This window comes from Megalops cyprinoides, chromosome 14 (genome assembly GCF_013368585.1).
Source record: "Megalops cyprinoides isolate fMegCyp1 chromosome 14, fMegCyp1.pri, whole genome shotgun sequence".
Classification (NCBI taxonomy): domain Eukaryota; kingdom Metazoa; phylum Chordata; class Actinopteri; order Elopiformes; family Megalopidae; genus Megalops; species Megalops cyprinoides.
Genome location: NC_050596.1, coordinates 8,310,796 through 8,325,681, shown reverse-complemented (window position 1 = coordinate 8,325,681; position 14,886 = coordinate 8,310,796). Strand labels below are relative to the sequence as shown.

Genomic DNA, 14,886 nt, shown 5'->3' with positions numbered 1-14,886 from the left:
CAGGCAACCGTGAGAAGACAGGAATAACCGGAGAATCTCCACAGCCAACATAGGATAAACAACAAATAAAATAAAGTCAAAAGAAGTTTTAGGGGAAGAAGAAGAAGAAAAGAAGGAAGGACAGAATCAAAAGACAATTCTTAGCAGAAGATGGCAAAAGAAAAAACATGGAAGAAAGCAAGGGAATGAAAGAAGCTGTTGAAGAAAATATATAAAGGCAGGCTCTTCTAATCATCTGAACTGAAAGGCAGGAAAACAACCTTTTCCAGCAAGCACCTTCAGCAGACATTTTAACAGCTAACATTTTGACAGTTGAGAGCTGACAGTTGTAATTTATTTCAAACGGAGAAAAGTAAAAGTTCTACTGATTATGACAGGAGGGGTCTGAACTGCAGTGGAATTTCACACCCTGACAGTGTAACCAATGCCAAAGCTTGGAAGCAGCACAAAGAGACACATAAATTGCTGCTGAATTGTCCAGAGACACAGCGTGATACAAGACAAAGTGACTACTGCAAACCTGCCGTTTTACACTGAGCACTCTCTGTGCACGGCTCACAGCCCTCCGCGCTGCTATGAGTCAACTGAAGGCGAGAGGGATGTCTAGAGGAAAACAGCGATGCAATGAAGACGTGAATGACCCTGACAGTGCAAAATTGAGCATAAACACACATAACCGTGACTCCGTTATGATTCAGGCCAGTGAGGCCAGCCTAGTAAATTGTGAAAAGGATTTCCAGACTTGAGAGCACTTTTAAAAAGAGAAAAGCAGCTTCCTCTTTCACAGCCTCCCCCAGGGTCGCTCAGACCCCTGCACCCACCCCCTGACTGCCTGCCGCCGTAAAGCGGATGCAGGTCTGCCTCTCCATGTTAGAGGTGAAAGTAAATGAACTCGGGGCAGGCGGCCTTATGGACAGCGACGCTGCGCGGCAGCTAAGGCGGGGTGTGCGGTGGATGAGAAGGGGGGGGGCCAGGACATCCAGCTCACAGCTGGGAACTGAGATCAGAGAGCTGCGACAGGCCAGCCAGACCCTAGGAGTGGAGATGTCTGAGATGAGGGAAGAGCTGCAGCAAAAGGGGGCGAGTGTAAAGAGCCTGAGAGAGGAGCTGCTCTAGCACACAAAACAGCAGCACAGCCAGGGGTGGAACACTGGAGTACGAGCGCGAAGGGCCAGTTAGACTGACGCTGACACACACACACACACACACACACACACACACACACACACACACACGACACAGTGACTCAGACACCCAGCACACTGCCATCCCCTCACCCCACGCCATGTCCCCCCAGACACCACACGGTCTATTCCTGCCTCAGTCCCCCAGCTTATCCAACAAACTGCCCAACAATCCCTGCCTACCCCACTCTCCACCCACAAACCCTGCCTACCCCATACCCAGCCATACACCATGCCCACAACACACTCTGCCCCGCTAACCATTCCCACCCCACCCTCTGGCCCACACATCCCACCTACCCCACACATATAATTTCAGACACGTCATTGAAGACATTCCCCTGAAGCCAGGTAGCTAAATTTTGGTGTCCAACAACAGGAAGTGCACTGCAGCTGCAGTCCTAATCAACCTTGCAAGGTCAGGACATCATTATTCACACAGGGGCCTGTGCTCGCAGGGGCCTGCTTGGCAGACTTAGTAAGGAGCAAAACTCAAAGGGCCACCAGAGAGCTCCACAGAGCTAACATCATGATCTCCACCAAGCTGCCCTGACAGGACATCTCATACAACCTTGTTAGACTGATAAAAAAAATCACCAGGAATGCTGCCCACGTCTACAACGTACACCTAGCATACCACCTCACCTTCTTCCACAGGCTTTTGTACAACCATGTGCATCTCCATCAATACCGTCAATAAAAATCTGAAGGACACTGCCTTGGGGAGAAACCCCACTGCTTACATCTCAAAACAAGAGAAGACCCGCTCAAGAAAACAAGCATCCACAGCCAAGACACCAGCAACAAACACAACATCCGTCCAGATCACCCCAGCCCAGGAGAGGCTTACTCAGCAGAGCCCAGACCAACAGCACCCTCAACTACTGCACAGCTATGCAGCAAAACCATAGACCCCAGTCAGCCCTGAGGTGAGGGGGATACGGCAACTCTTCAGCACCATCATCAAAATAACAGGCCACATACACTTCAAAAATAACCAAAACGGTTTTGAATAAAATCATAGTGATTGATTTGTGTTGAATTTCTAATCATCATACTTTATTTTATGCAATAATACTTGTGCATCTGAAATTAGATCGTTTGCAATGCACTTTTGGAATATTCAGGGTCTATATTTTCCAGTGTTTGGTCTGTAAAGCAGAAACCCAGATTTTATTGAACTAAAATGCTCATATTTGATTTCATTAAATCAATTAAAGACAGATATACTAATCTTACATGAGAAATTATGTAAGGCTGATGTTTCCCCTCAGGTTACAAAAGCTGGTAGCAGCCTTAGTGAAATTAAAGTCCCAGGGCTGGGACTCAGGAGGCATGTTAATTCAGTTTAAATCAGAACTAATAAAATCAAAAGAACTTGTCAATCACAGGGATTTACACATAGTCAAAAAATCAGAGCAATTATTCTCTGCAAGATAAAAATTGTTTTTTTTTTTGAGTGACATTTACATCCCACCATCAGAATCCACATATTGTTAAAGAGGATGTTTCCTGATGTTGAGCAGGAAAGCTGTCATTTCCAGGCCCAGAGGCGTGTGATGGATTCCAGGATCGGTGAGGAACCAGCTCACAGGGTGACAACCACATCTTTGGCCAAACGCACCTTAATTTCCCCATCCATTCCTACTGGAACAACTCACAACCACAAACGAAAAAGGGAACATCTCTTCCAGATTCCAGGCGATGTCTGGATCCGTACATTGCCAACGGTGGGTAACAAGGGGACTCTTTAGATTAATACGCCTACAGTTCACCTCTTGGCAACAGTAGGCCTCAGTACCATAGATCTAGATCCTTTCTATTCCAGGGCCTTCGCTGTCAGGCCGCTAAGCCCACTGTCCAATCACAGTCAAATTACTGTGTATCTCAAAAAGGCAAAGGTTAAAAGCTCACACAACCACACTGCCCTGTAAGCCATACAACATTTGAAAAATCTTACACAAGGTCCAAAACAGTGTAGAAGAATACCAGGAAGACATCAACAGCCAATAAATCAATAGTTTTACATACTTTTCTGGCAACCACATATAATCACAGCCAAGAAGGAGTAAATCTGTGTGTGAAAAATAACATTTAATATCTTAGGAGCTAAAAATACCAATTAAAAAATATTTAAGAAATGTAAAAAACTCACAAAAAGACAACTGGTTTGATACAGACAGTCAAAATTTAACTAAAGTAATCAAAACACAAAGATCAAGAAAACCCTGATATGTGCCAGAATTACTGAGACACAAAAGCAGTATAACCACACACTCAGAATCAAACAGGCACAACACACATAACAGTATGAGCTATAAATAGTTCATATGCTCTCACCACGTAGGGAAAACCTGGAACACAATGAAACCAAAACCTGAAGAAGCAACCAAAATGGAGATACATGGTCTATCACATCCCTGACATGGAATTGTAGGGTTTGTAGCAGTGTCAATGCAAGGCCTCTAGACTTCCTTAACTAGCACAATGTCTTCATTGAGAATTAGATTGGCTTTTTACCAAATCACTGCAGAACCAATCATATTTATACTCCTAACTGAAAAAAAAATGTGAAGCAAAATAAAATTAGGATATTTGCTTGTTTTACAGGTTTCAAAGAGCCATGGCTTTCAATTTGGCACAAAGGATTATTTTATAAACTAAATGAAAGTGTTAGAACCCAGGTTCAAAACTAGTCCGCCAACGATAACTAGAAGCCCATAGCCTTGAGGGGTAAGGGTTTCCTTGTCTTTCTGCTCTCAGGCACCTAGTGATTCATCAGAAACCTGCAGCTTGCTCAGATGATGTCAGTGAAGCAGCACCTATGCTCCAGTTGGCACCCTCTTCATTGCATTGCATTACATTACATCATTGGCATTTAGCAGATGCTCTTATCCAGAGCGACTTACATAGGTTGCACTTTCAACATGTTATGTATTTATACAGCTGGATATTTTTACTAAGGAAATTCTGAGTTAAGTACCTTGCCCAAATATACAGCTGCAGTGCTGTATCCTTGGGCAAGGTACCAGTAACCTTTTGGTTACTAGTCCTGCTCCTTACACTATGCTACATTGCCACCCCATTGCAGCATGCTGTATGACTTGTAGTGCAAAAAAAGCCTTTAGCTATGTGCAAGAGCATGGGAGGATTGCATTCGTCTCGTTTCAGTGCTCCTGTACAAACGCAGAGATTGTCACAGTTAGATGAGCCTAAAGTACAACTGCCAATTGGAAACGGGGTCATATAAAGGGGAAAAAAATTAATAAATAAAATCTTCGTCATGCCAATAAAGCATGAAAGGGAGCGAGAGAGAAAGCGACACAGGTCCAAGAGAAAGAGAGATGGAGACTTAGCTGCAGGAGACAGCGAAACGCTAATTCTCTCACAAACTGACACACTAGTTCGCTCAGACACTGGCACACCAGACACTGGCAGGCTCACACACTGACGCTCATTCCCTTACAAATTCACTCATTCCTTTGAGCTACCATCTGTGAATCAGACTACCGCAGTACTCAGAACGGGATACATTTGTCTTCTCTGGCCAACAAGTTAATAAAATGTTTTTGTTTTTTATAAACTGGCATGAATTAGTTACTCTCATCTCTCACTGTTAGAAGAGCAGATGCCTTGCTAGCTAGCTACGGAGCATCTCTTGATTTTTTTGGACACGTTGGTATCAATGGCAAAGGCGAGGCCCAGACACAAAACCTGCCCATGAAATATTTTTTTTCGTTACATCAAAGCATCTTTACTTACTTTAAATGTTTTACTTTTTTTCTGAATAGATAAGCTGTGATCTTTTGACAGTCTTTCCATTGGCATCCATTTCCTCAGCTATTTCCCACTAACTTGCCTGCCAAAGGGAAAGTTAGCAAGCTTTCTTTATGTGCTGCTGTCCACCTGCATCCATGAGATTTAATTTGGTTGGTGAGCATATGGAGATGATTACACTGCACTGTAGATGTACCTTAGAAGCAGCACAGGTGGTAGCCTTCCAGACTGATGGCTTATTTCTTACAGCAGGGCCTAACTCATAAATCCCCTCCTCCATCTCCGGTGTATGCGGTGGGGGGAGAGTGTGGATTTTATAAGCCTCCTTCTCCATGCTTTAGACCTTCTGTGCCTCCTCTCGTCTTTTGCTGCTGCTTGCTGTTAACTACATTCCCAGCTTCTTTCATTAGCAAGCATTTCCAATAAGCTCCAACAACATGTGAAAAACTGACAGACAGTTGTATAGGCAGGATAGCTAGCACGCTAGCCATTATCCTTCACCTGAAGTGAACCAGGCCAGTGCTGTGCAGGTACCTATAGGAGCGTGTGCAGCTTGGAGACCTGAGGAGTTGTGGGCTGTTGCTTGGTTATTTAAACACAGCTGGACAGGTGTCTCTGTAGGGTATAGATAATTTCCTCTTCGTCCTGGTCATGTGCCAGTGGACACTTATTTCTTTGTTCACTCAATACCTAAACTGGAAAAAAACATTATTCATTATTCATGAACTGAGAGTTTTTTTTTCTTCCTTTTTTAGCTTTCTGTTCCAGAACACTGGAAATTCATGTTGTTAAGTTTTTGTTTCCACTCTTTTGGAGATTTTGTTTGTCTCATCTTTTTGTTTCAGTTCCCTGAACCAGTTGTACTCCCTGACAAGTTCTGTAACTGGAGCTTGTGTTGTTTATACCACATGCACCTGCTCCGCCTCCACATGTCATGTGATGTCCGCCCTGGCATGCTGTGGACCGCTCCCATGGAAATGACACAGGAAACAGTTCCACAGAGGTTAGGCCAAGGTCATGGTGCAGATTAAAGATAGTCTACCTTCTCTCCAATCCTCTGTCTTACATGTGATCCATTTTTTGTCCTCTGCAGAAAACATGGGTCCTGATCTCTCCAGAGACTGTTAGAGGCACATCCAACAGCTCTCTGGCCTTCCTCCTCAGGCAGTGTCATTATCGTGTTAATGTACGCCTAATTACACTGAAGCATTTTACAGTGTCAAGATGAATTAGCTGACACTAAAAGCATGTTTCTTAACAGCTTCCCTGTGGTATGTGTTTTATACAGAGCAGGACACAGATTTTAATAGGTCTGTCATGATGGGAGGAGCCAGAGCAGGGCAGAGACAGTAACATGTTTGTCATGATGGGAGGAGCCAGAGCAGGGCAGGGACTGTAATATATTTGTCATGATGGGAGGAGCCAGAGCAGGGCAGAGACAGTAACATGTTTGTCATGATGGGAGGAGCCAGAGCAGTGCGGAGACAGTAACATGTTTGTCATGATGGGAGGAGCCAGAGCAGGGCGGAGACAGTAACATGTTTGCCATGATTGGAGGAGCCAGAGCAGGGCAGGGACTGTAATATATTTGTCATGATGGGAAGAGCCAAAGCAGGGCGGGGACTCTAATATGTTTGTCATGATGGGAGGGGCCAGAGATGGTGGGGAGTGAAATATATGCGTTGACAGAGTGCTTGTGTGTAGACAGTTTTGCGTGTGCTTACAGATTGGGTTTAACATGGTGCCAGAGGAAACAGGGAGGGGAGGGGAGGAGGTATGTATCAGGCAAGAGGTTTGTTGTCTGTTTCTGTGCCACTGGAAGGCTAATTTAATTCATCTCTGAAGTGCAGCGTTTACCCTTCCTCCGGCGTGACTCCCTCAATCAAGGTGATGTTTAATTCATCGGCCTGATCCAAATGAGCTTCTGTTGCCCTCCGCTGATGACTACCCGCTTGGCGCGAAACCCCGCAAGCTCTGGATGGAGTGCGCGCAGCCGGCGAATTGGTGCCATGTTTAATTCATCACTGTTTACCGAGCCACCACTTCCATCGTTCTGCACAATGGCCCATTCAGCGCGGACGGCATCGCCGAGCCGACACGTCTGATTGGAGCGGCGGCCGTTGGAGGAGGCTCTGATGAGGCCGAGCTCATTCGGAACGACAAGCATTTAGTCAGAAGGGTTTCACTTTCACCATTATTCGAGCCCATCCTTTCAACACCTGTCAGTCCGGCCGACTCAAAGCTCAGTAGCCACCAGCTCGGTTGGAAGCTTTGCAGCTCGTTAGAGGAAAAGCCCTGCTTCTCTGTGCATAAGGAAGCGATTTGTTGTAGTAAACCTCCTTGTCAGTGAGCCACAGACAGAGAGAATAAATGCATTACTTTCAGATGGGTTTGTTATTATGTTAATCAAACCACTTATACCCACTCATACCCGCAACTACAAATATATGCTACAAAAGCAGATCCTACTGCAGTAATTACAAACTGGCCACTGATAGAAGAACAGGATGACTCCAATCCAAGGAAGCTGAGTACTGAAGCCAGTCATGTTTCGTACAATGAGTACAGTGCTGGGTTTTCTAGCCTGGAACACAGAGTCACAGAGTAGATTTGTAAAAATTGTCCTAAGAAAAAAGCTCCTTTTGAACTACAAGTTTCCTTCTGCGTAATCAGTGGAGTCAGGGTTGACATGGGGGGGGTCATACAATGTGTCACCACCTCCACCACTGCGAATATTAGCTTCTGCACACACTGCCAAGCTTGCCGTTTTCTCGCTAGCTTGCTCAGATTTTTCTTACACAACAGCAGCTCTGAGAAGAGGGTCAATCCAGAGGAAATGAACATTTTCAGTTTACTTTTTTAAGAGAGTAAGAACACCCTCGGATGCGTTCTCTCTCTCTCTGTAAAAGGAGCGTGGGAGAGAGCAAAGGGTAAAGTTGGCACGGCACCTCGCTGAAAAGCGAAAGGCTGCAGAAAAGCAATCAATAATCGCTTCCAGAAAACCAGCCTTGTCCTCTCCCCTCTCTTCCTCTTTCTCTCTCTCTCCTCATGACTCTCTCTCTCCTCATCTCTTTCCATCCGCGGCCTTGTCAGCCTGATGGAGATAACCCAGATTAGCCACACTGGCCTTGGCTAACCAGAGGGGCTCTTTGATTTGAACATGGACCCCGTGGCACATCAGCGTTGGGGGGGGGGGTTCTTCCAGTTTCAGGTCCCCTACAATCCCACACCTATCTTCTCTCTTCTAGTCACATGACCAGAACCAATCCAGGACCAAGTGCAGTCCATATAATTCTGTCTCTCTGGAATCGGTTTGTACTTCTGGGCTTTTAATTCTCCTAGGTGTGACTTTACTCAGGGGGTTAAACAGCAGCTCAGCAAAACAAGAGGCTTGCCAAGGTCTCTCCCTCTGTACTGCAATGAATCATGGGAGTTGAGGAACACACACATACAGAGCAGGGTTATCAGCAGGTGGGCCAGAGGCAGTAGCAGTGAGGTATAGGTGCTCCACTGAGACAGTAGCTCAATCGACTCCAATTCCAAGAAAAACAAACCCAAAAAAAATATAATTCTTTTTAACCTCCCGGAGGTACAGAGAGACTTGCTGTGATTCCCTGCTTTTATTTCCTGTAAATGTCAGGCTGGGAGGGAACTCATTACTGAATGTTTATTCAATAAGAGGTGGGCTTCTGTTTGACAAAGGTAGCCTGGTGCCTGTGGACTTCCACTGTTTAGCGGCTGATTACAATCGCTCCAAGATTATGTATTTATCTGTATAAATGTTATAAATTCAAACCCCAAGGTACAAACTGAAGCAGTAAGGAGGTGCGCTTCAACAGTAGATGGCAACAGCATTGTATTGTATGCCACAGCAGTATATTCACATGCAAGTGCATACGCATAAATTTCGATTTGTACACACATATTGGTGAGTGCATCTACATCTTTTATTTTCAGTTGCATACAGGTCTCCTGGAATGGAACTAATGGGAGAAGAAAAAGCACAGAGCAGCTTTTAGGAGTGAAACCCTTAAATTTGAGCTTAAATTGACATTATTATTGCCCAGAAGCATGCTGATTAGAGCCATTGAGCCAGCTGATTTCCCTTCATGCCACACTTTCAGGGGCTAATTCCATTTCATACAGCCTGATACATGGGCCGTGTGTCCTGCAATCCTTTCACTCAATTATGCACAACACAACTGTTCGCAAGAAATCAATAAAACCTGATAGAAAACTCCAGCTCCAGTTCTGACATGAACATCTTCGCTGACATGACAATGTTAACATGGGCCCCAAATGAAAGCATGTGTGCATACGAGTCCACAGACAAATGGAAAGGGTAAGCCACTGAATCCAGAGCTTTAAAAAAGAAGAATCTTCCAATGGCACACATGTGACAGGCTTTGGGGTGGATTATTGCACTCTTGACTGTCTACGTATATGAATAAAAATGCTTTATATTAAAGTGAGATCATTTCTATATAGAGATGCTTTATGCAAACTGAATATAATGCAGTAACGGAGAAGCCATGCCAGAAAGGCCAGTCCTGATGAAATTAACACTCCAATGTGTGTGCATATGTGCCTGTGTGTGTGAGTGTGCCTGTGACTGCCACATGTCATCAGCTGCTTACAAAGGCATTGTGTAGCTTTTATGTAGTGTAGAAGCCCTCACAGGAAGTGCTACTGGCCAATGGGGTCTGGTGTCCAGGCTTAATTACCACCTGTGAAGAATCCAGAGAGCTGGAGATCCGACAATCCAACTTGGCCTGGAGTTCTAAGCAACCTCTGTGCCTATGTTCTGCTCTCAGTCTAGTTTTGGGTTCAATGCTGTCTGACAGCCATTGCCACACTGCAAATCTGATAAGTAAATTTTAATAACGTTACAATACCATTGTTGTGACACTATAGCAACATTATTATGCAGCTTTGAGTGATGTCATTGTTATGTCATATGTCATGTGTCATAGCTGTCGTTGTGTCACCGTTGCATCCCCGTTGTCACTGACCTCCCCACTCTTTCCACCTTATGCCCCAGGCTTTCACCCACAAGCTGCATATGATGAGCAGGAAAACCAAGCTCCAGACAGCAGTGAATACGATTATCATCATCACTGCCATCATCATCATCACCATCATCATCATCATAGCAGTCTTCACTGCCATATTCAACATAATCATCATCAGCACCATCACCGTCCCTACCGTCAGCAGCAACAGCAGCATCTTTCTCATCTGTGTCCGCCCTGCTTAACACACCATCAACAACCACTCAGCAGCCCCAGATTCCTATGTAGCTGCTGAAAACCCAAAGTCTGACTCATCCAACAGCTGCTGGTATGCAAGTGTGTTTACCATGGCTTTTCTGGGACTTGAACAGTTACTGAGTGCTACACTGTGGGTTTTCGTGGTGGGCTTACAGGACTGCACTACCTGCAGTTTTGCTAAGGAGCTTATCGGTCAGTGTTAAGAGTTGCTTTGGTGGTGAGCTTGTTGACTTATGCAAACTTGTTGCGTCTCATACAGAGCTGATCTGTACAGGTAGAGATGACACCCAACCAGAGCTACATTCATCTACAATGAATGAAGAATGCAAACGTTAGAGAGGAAATGTATTTTAACAAATAGTGTTTTAAATGGATACAAAATAAGCACAGCCCGTTAAAAAAATTGCACTGTACATGCAGCTTAGATAAAATAACGCTCCACTATCATTGTAACCCTGCAGAATGGTCTTATTGTGCATTTTGTAGTCTTGATCACTAAAATAAACAGCAAGCAAAGTCGCTGATGTGTGATGTCTTCCTGTATATGTAGTTATCTATATGTTAAATACCAAGTCAGTAACCACACAGATGAAGACTCCTGCCTCGGAGATGCATGCTTTGGTGGCTCTGCTGAACAGACGGCGAGGGAGGTAAAGGGGCAAGGCCAACACCGTTTATATGCGCCAGACCCCCCACCACCTTTCCCCCCGTGCCCCGCCTGATCACGCTCTTGAGCCGATGGAGGTTGTTGTAGGCATCGCCATCCTCCACACTGCGCTTCAGATCCGTGTATAGCGCTCTACCCCCACCTGCCGTCCTGCGCCAGCAACCAAACGTCCGTGCGGCCAAACAAGCGCTTGCTTTTCCCTCGGGGCTCGCAGGCAGGAGCTACCTTTTGCTCCGCAAAGTTCAAAGCCATCGCAGGACACTGACGGCGGAGCGTGACGCTGTGAGCGCTAGCCTGCGTCCCGTGCGTCGCACCTCGCTGATTAATGAAGCTATATTACTGTTGGCTAGATGCATTTTCCACCTTTATTAACTCTATCTCTGTGCCAACTGCGTGATCTGCGTAAAATCACCATTAGACATAGATATCCGAGATGCTGCCAGCCTCCACCGCGACCCACGCACTTATCCTAACTTTCCCCTCTACACCGAACATCTTCCCTCTGTTCCTGAAAATGTGCATTTCTAGCTGAATATCAAATGGGTTTAGCCTGATATGTTTTTATTTCACTCGTGCCTAGGTCTTTTCAAACTTGCAGGTTGCATCTGCGTATTCTGATTCATGTATAGGATATAAGAATGAACAGCACTCGTATATTCGGGCTGTCCTCCTGTTGTAATTACAGAACAGAATCGGCGCCGTTAAATTAAACCCAAAAATGTGGTCCTCTCAGCGTCACGGTAAGCGGCTTCACTGCTCCACTCTGCGCTGAAAAGCTCTGAGATTGTTCGCATTCCAACAGGACTGTGATGCAATAAACAACTTGTGAGACAGTGAAATAGATGTGAATGCCATGACAGTCCCGGGGTCGTCTGGATGGACAGATGACGCGTTTGGGAAGGACGGAAATGTCAGAGCACGGTTTCGGTCCAAAGGCACCAAACTGATTGACAATTCTTTTTAAACAATAGATTCTCCTCAAAAGGACGTGCTCTAACTACAAAACACTGTGGCACAAGTAAACCGCCCTCTGCTTGGCCACATCTCCCCTAACAACCCAGCGCACTTGCAACCGAGACTGAGACGGGAGCAGCGCGAGTCAAAGGAACCCCTGCAACTTAGTCCTCGCGGTCAGACAAATTAACCTTTATTCTTACCTTGACCGCCGCGCACGAGCAATCCGAGGAAACAGGCGAGGATGAGTAACATTTTTAAGCAGGTTCGGCAGAGGGACTGCTCCCCTTGTTTGCAATGAGTTGAAACCGCTGTCAGTGAGAGGAGACCGACCCTCGCGCTCCTCTCCGTCTCTGATCGGTTCTGTCTCTCTCTCTCTCTCTCTCTCTCTCTCTCTCTCTCTCTCTCCCTCTCTCTCTCTCCCTCTGTCTCTCTCTCTCTCCCTCTCTCTCTCTCGCTCACTGTTCGCGCGCTCACCACAGCAGCGATTGAAAGAGAAGCGCGAGCAGCTGCCTCAATGCAGCACTATTCACACAACACTGAGGCAAACGGGTGTACATGCGCACCCCATTTATCACTTTGAAATCAGTGTAAAGCCGCAAAGAAAGGAATAAATGAATCAGTAAATATGTGTAGATGTGTGGACATCATGATGATAATATATAGAATGGCATTTAGCCAAGGGCACTATATATAGACTGCTGAAACTTGCAGTAGCATTGCATTTCTCTAAAATCTGTTCAGGTTGTGGTAGTACAAGTGAGATTTTCCACTTCTGATATTAGTCATTCTTTAGGTTATGGGAAATGTTTGGATTGTTAACCATATTTCAGAGTAGACGAAGGGGCCTACCATTGTCATGTGCAGGTCCTTTATATAGATCCTCAGCTTAATATTGCATAGCGTGGGCAAGGGGTAGCAGTCTGGGGCAGTTTTTTTAAGTCCTGGAATCTGGACCTGAGGGTCATGGGTAGCAGTGTGGAGCAGAGGTTAAAGTGCTGGACTCTGTACCTGAGGGTTATGGGTAAAGCTCCATGCTCTTCTGAACTATGCACATGCTCTCAATCATATTTTCAAACACTACAAATAGAACTGTAAAGCTAGTTTTTATATTTTAGTTTATTATGACAGATTCTACAGAGAAAGACAGCATATATCATCTTCTCTCCTCTAAACAAGGAAGGTGAAAACCACAGAAATCAATGCATTTGACATGCTTACAATACTCATCAAAATTAATGACTACAATTTCACTGGCTGAGAAAGCCACTAAGAGAACAGGGTGGGGGTTTTGCTTTTAAAGGTCTGCAATCATACTGTTCTTTTACCCATTATGTTGTTAAAGTTGAAAGTGCTAGAGCTGAGTTAACCCCCCGTCCCCCATCCCCAAGTCTCCCTATAGACTGTTTTGACTGAGACTTGCAATGCAATTTTACTAAAAGACCCTTACGAGCTACATTGCCATTTACCTTTGTTGTTCTGGGGAACAGAATCCATTCTGCTGAGAAAAAGTGCTTGGATATTTTGATTGCCAGAGAGATATTGTGATAACTGTAACTGTGACAAAACCGGAGCAGAAACAGAGATACTGTTGTTCTGAACAATAACAGAAAAATTGATACAATAACACCAGGGTATAGGCTGTGTTGTGGAGGGCATTGTGCCTGCGTTGGCAGTTATTGACCATGGTTTAGGATCACAGAGGCTGATCTCAGTGTGAAATGGAACAATGTTAAAGGAGTCATGTGCTGCTCCACCCACAGCAGAGATGCTGAGGTGTTGTTCATTACAGACACTGTTACAGCTCAAAGGATGCATGGTTCCAAACTCCTGTAGCTACAGTCCATCTGTATTAATGTACCAAAAGTTCAGTACATCTACTTGGATGTCCTCCTCACAGTGAAAACATGCCTCTGAAGTAGAAACTTTCAACTAATTTATGCAATGTTCACATATTTGTTTTGCCTGAGCTTTGACCTTATTTTCCCAAATAGATATCTTTTCTTCCTGAGGTTTAGTTTTATGCACCTGAGATGCCATGTTATTTACCAGAAGTTCAGTTTTATTTATTCGGAATTCATATTTACCAGTGGTTCAGCCTATTCACATGAGGTTCAGGGCTATTTACCTGAAGTTCAGTCTTATTTGCCTGTGGTTCGGTCTTAAATCTTTCCCAAAACAAATGAGATCAAACACGCTGGCCAGTTACTGCCCGCAAACAATGAACAAGAACAGCACTTGCTGCTCACAGGTGCTACAAACTAGCTCATTTTGGATCTTTTGCATAAATTTGCAGTTGCCCCTAAAATTGAAGTGCTTCCCTGTCTAGTATGGATAGGTGTTTGTGTCTGATGTTGGATGCCCAATGTTACCCGCTCCTCAGTCAGCCAGGAGAGTGGGAATCACAGTGTTAACTGAGGTACCTGGCCTTCTCTGAGCAAAAAAGTTATCCCAGGTCAGCCAAACTCTGAGATAGAGATATAGGGGGAAGGATATAAGACATCAAAAGCTTTTTGATATGATGAATTACTTTCATGTGATCACATTTCCAATGAGCATGCATTTGACCTTTTCCATATTTTTGACTTATGTATGCATTCCAGACCTTTCTCTTTCGGTGATCCTTCGCCCCTCCCATCGCCATGGGCTGGGTTATTCGGAATTCATCACGAATGTGTTCCAGGTTATGGTGCATGATGTGTAATGCAGATCATCTGGGGAAACTGTTTGGTTGGATTACTGTCAAAGTTTTCCAATGAGGTACAGGAAATTTTAGTTAAATATTTAAAAATGAATGAATGTATGATTACATCAAATCAAATCAAATAAAAAGGAAAGATGGTTCACAACATATGATATAGGTAAAAAGAATATCACCAAAAAAAAAACAATATAAAGCATGTTAAAATTAGCAAGAAAGGAAGTAAAGAAGCTCACAACCTAATATCTGAGGGTGAAAGCTAAAACATGTGCAATAAAAATAAAAATAAATGCAATCAAAATAAAAAATAAGTTGGTGGCTCTATTCTAAAAA

The 14,886-nt window shown here is 44.5% G+C and overlaps 1 protein-coding gene across 6 annotated transcripts in view; it reads right to left on the bottom strand.

Moving 5' to 3' along the window:
- Positions 1 to 12,206, bottom strand: part of LOC118789380 (neural cell adhesion molecule 2-like) — a 168,058-nt gene extending 155,852 nt beyond the window's left edge. For all 6 annotated transcript variants that reach the window (XM_036545772.1, XM_036545776.1, XM_036545773.1 and 3 more), the window contains exon 1: positions 12,056 to 12,206. In XM_036545772.1, the coding sequence (XP_036401665.1) occupies positions 12,056 to 12,107 (52 nt within the window). In that variant the 5' untranslated portion in view covers positions 12,108 to 12,206. The remainder of the gene's footprint in view (positions 1 to 12,055) is intronic.
- Between the last annotated feature and the right edge of the window lie 2,680 nt (positions 12,207 to 14,886).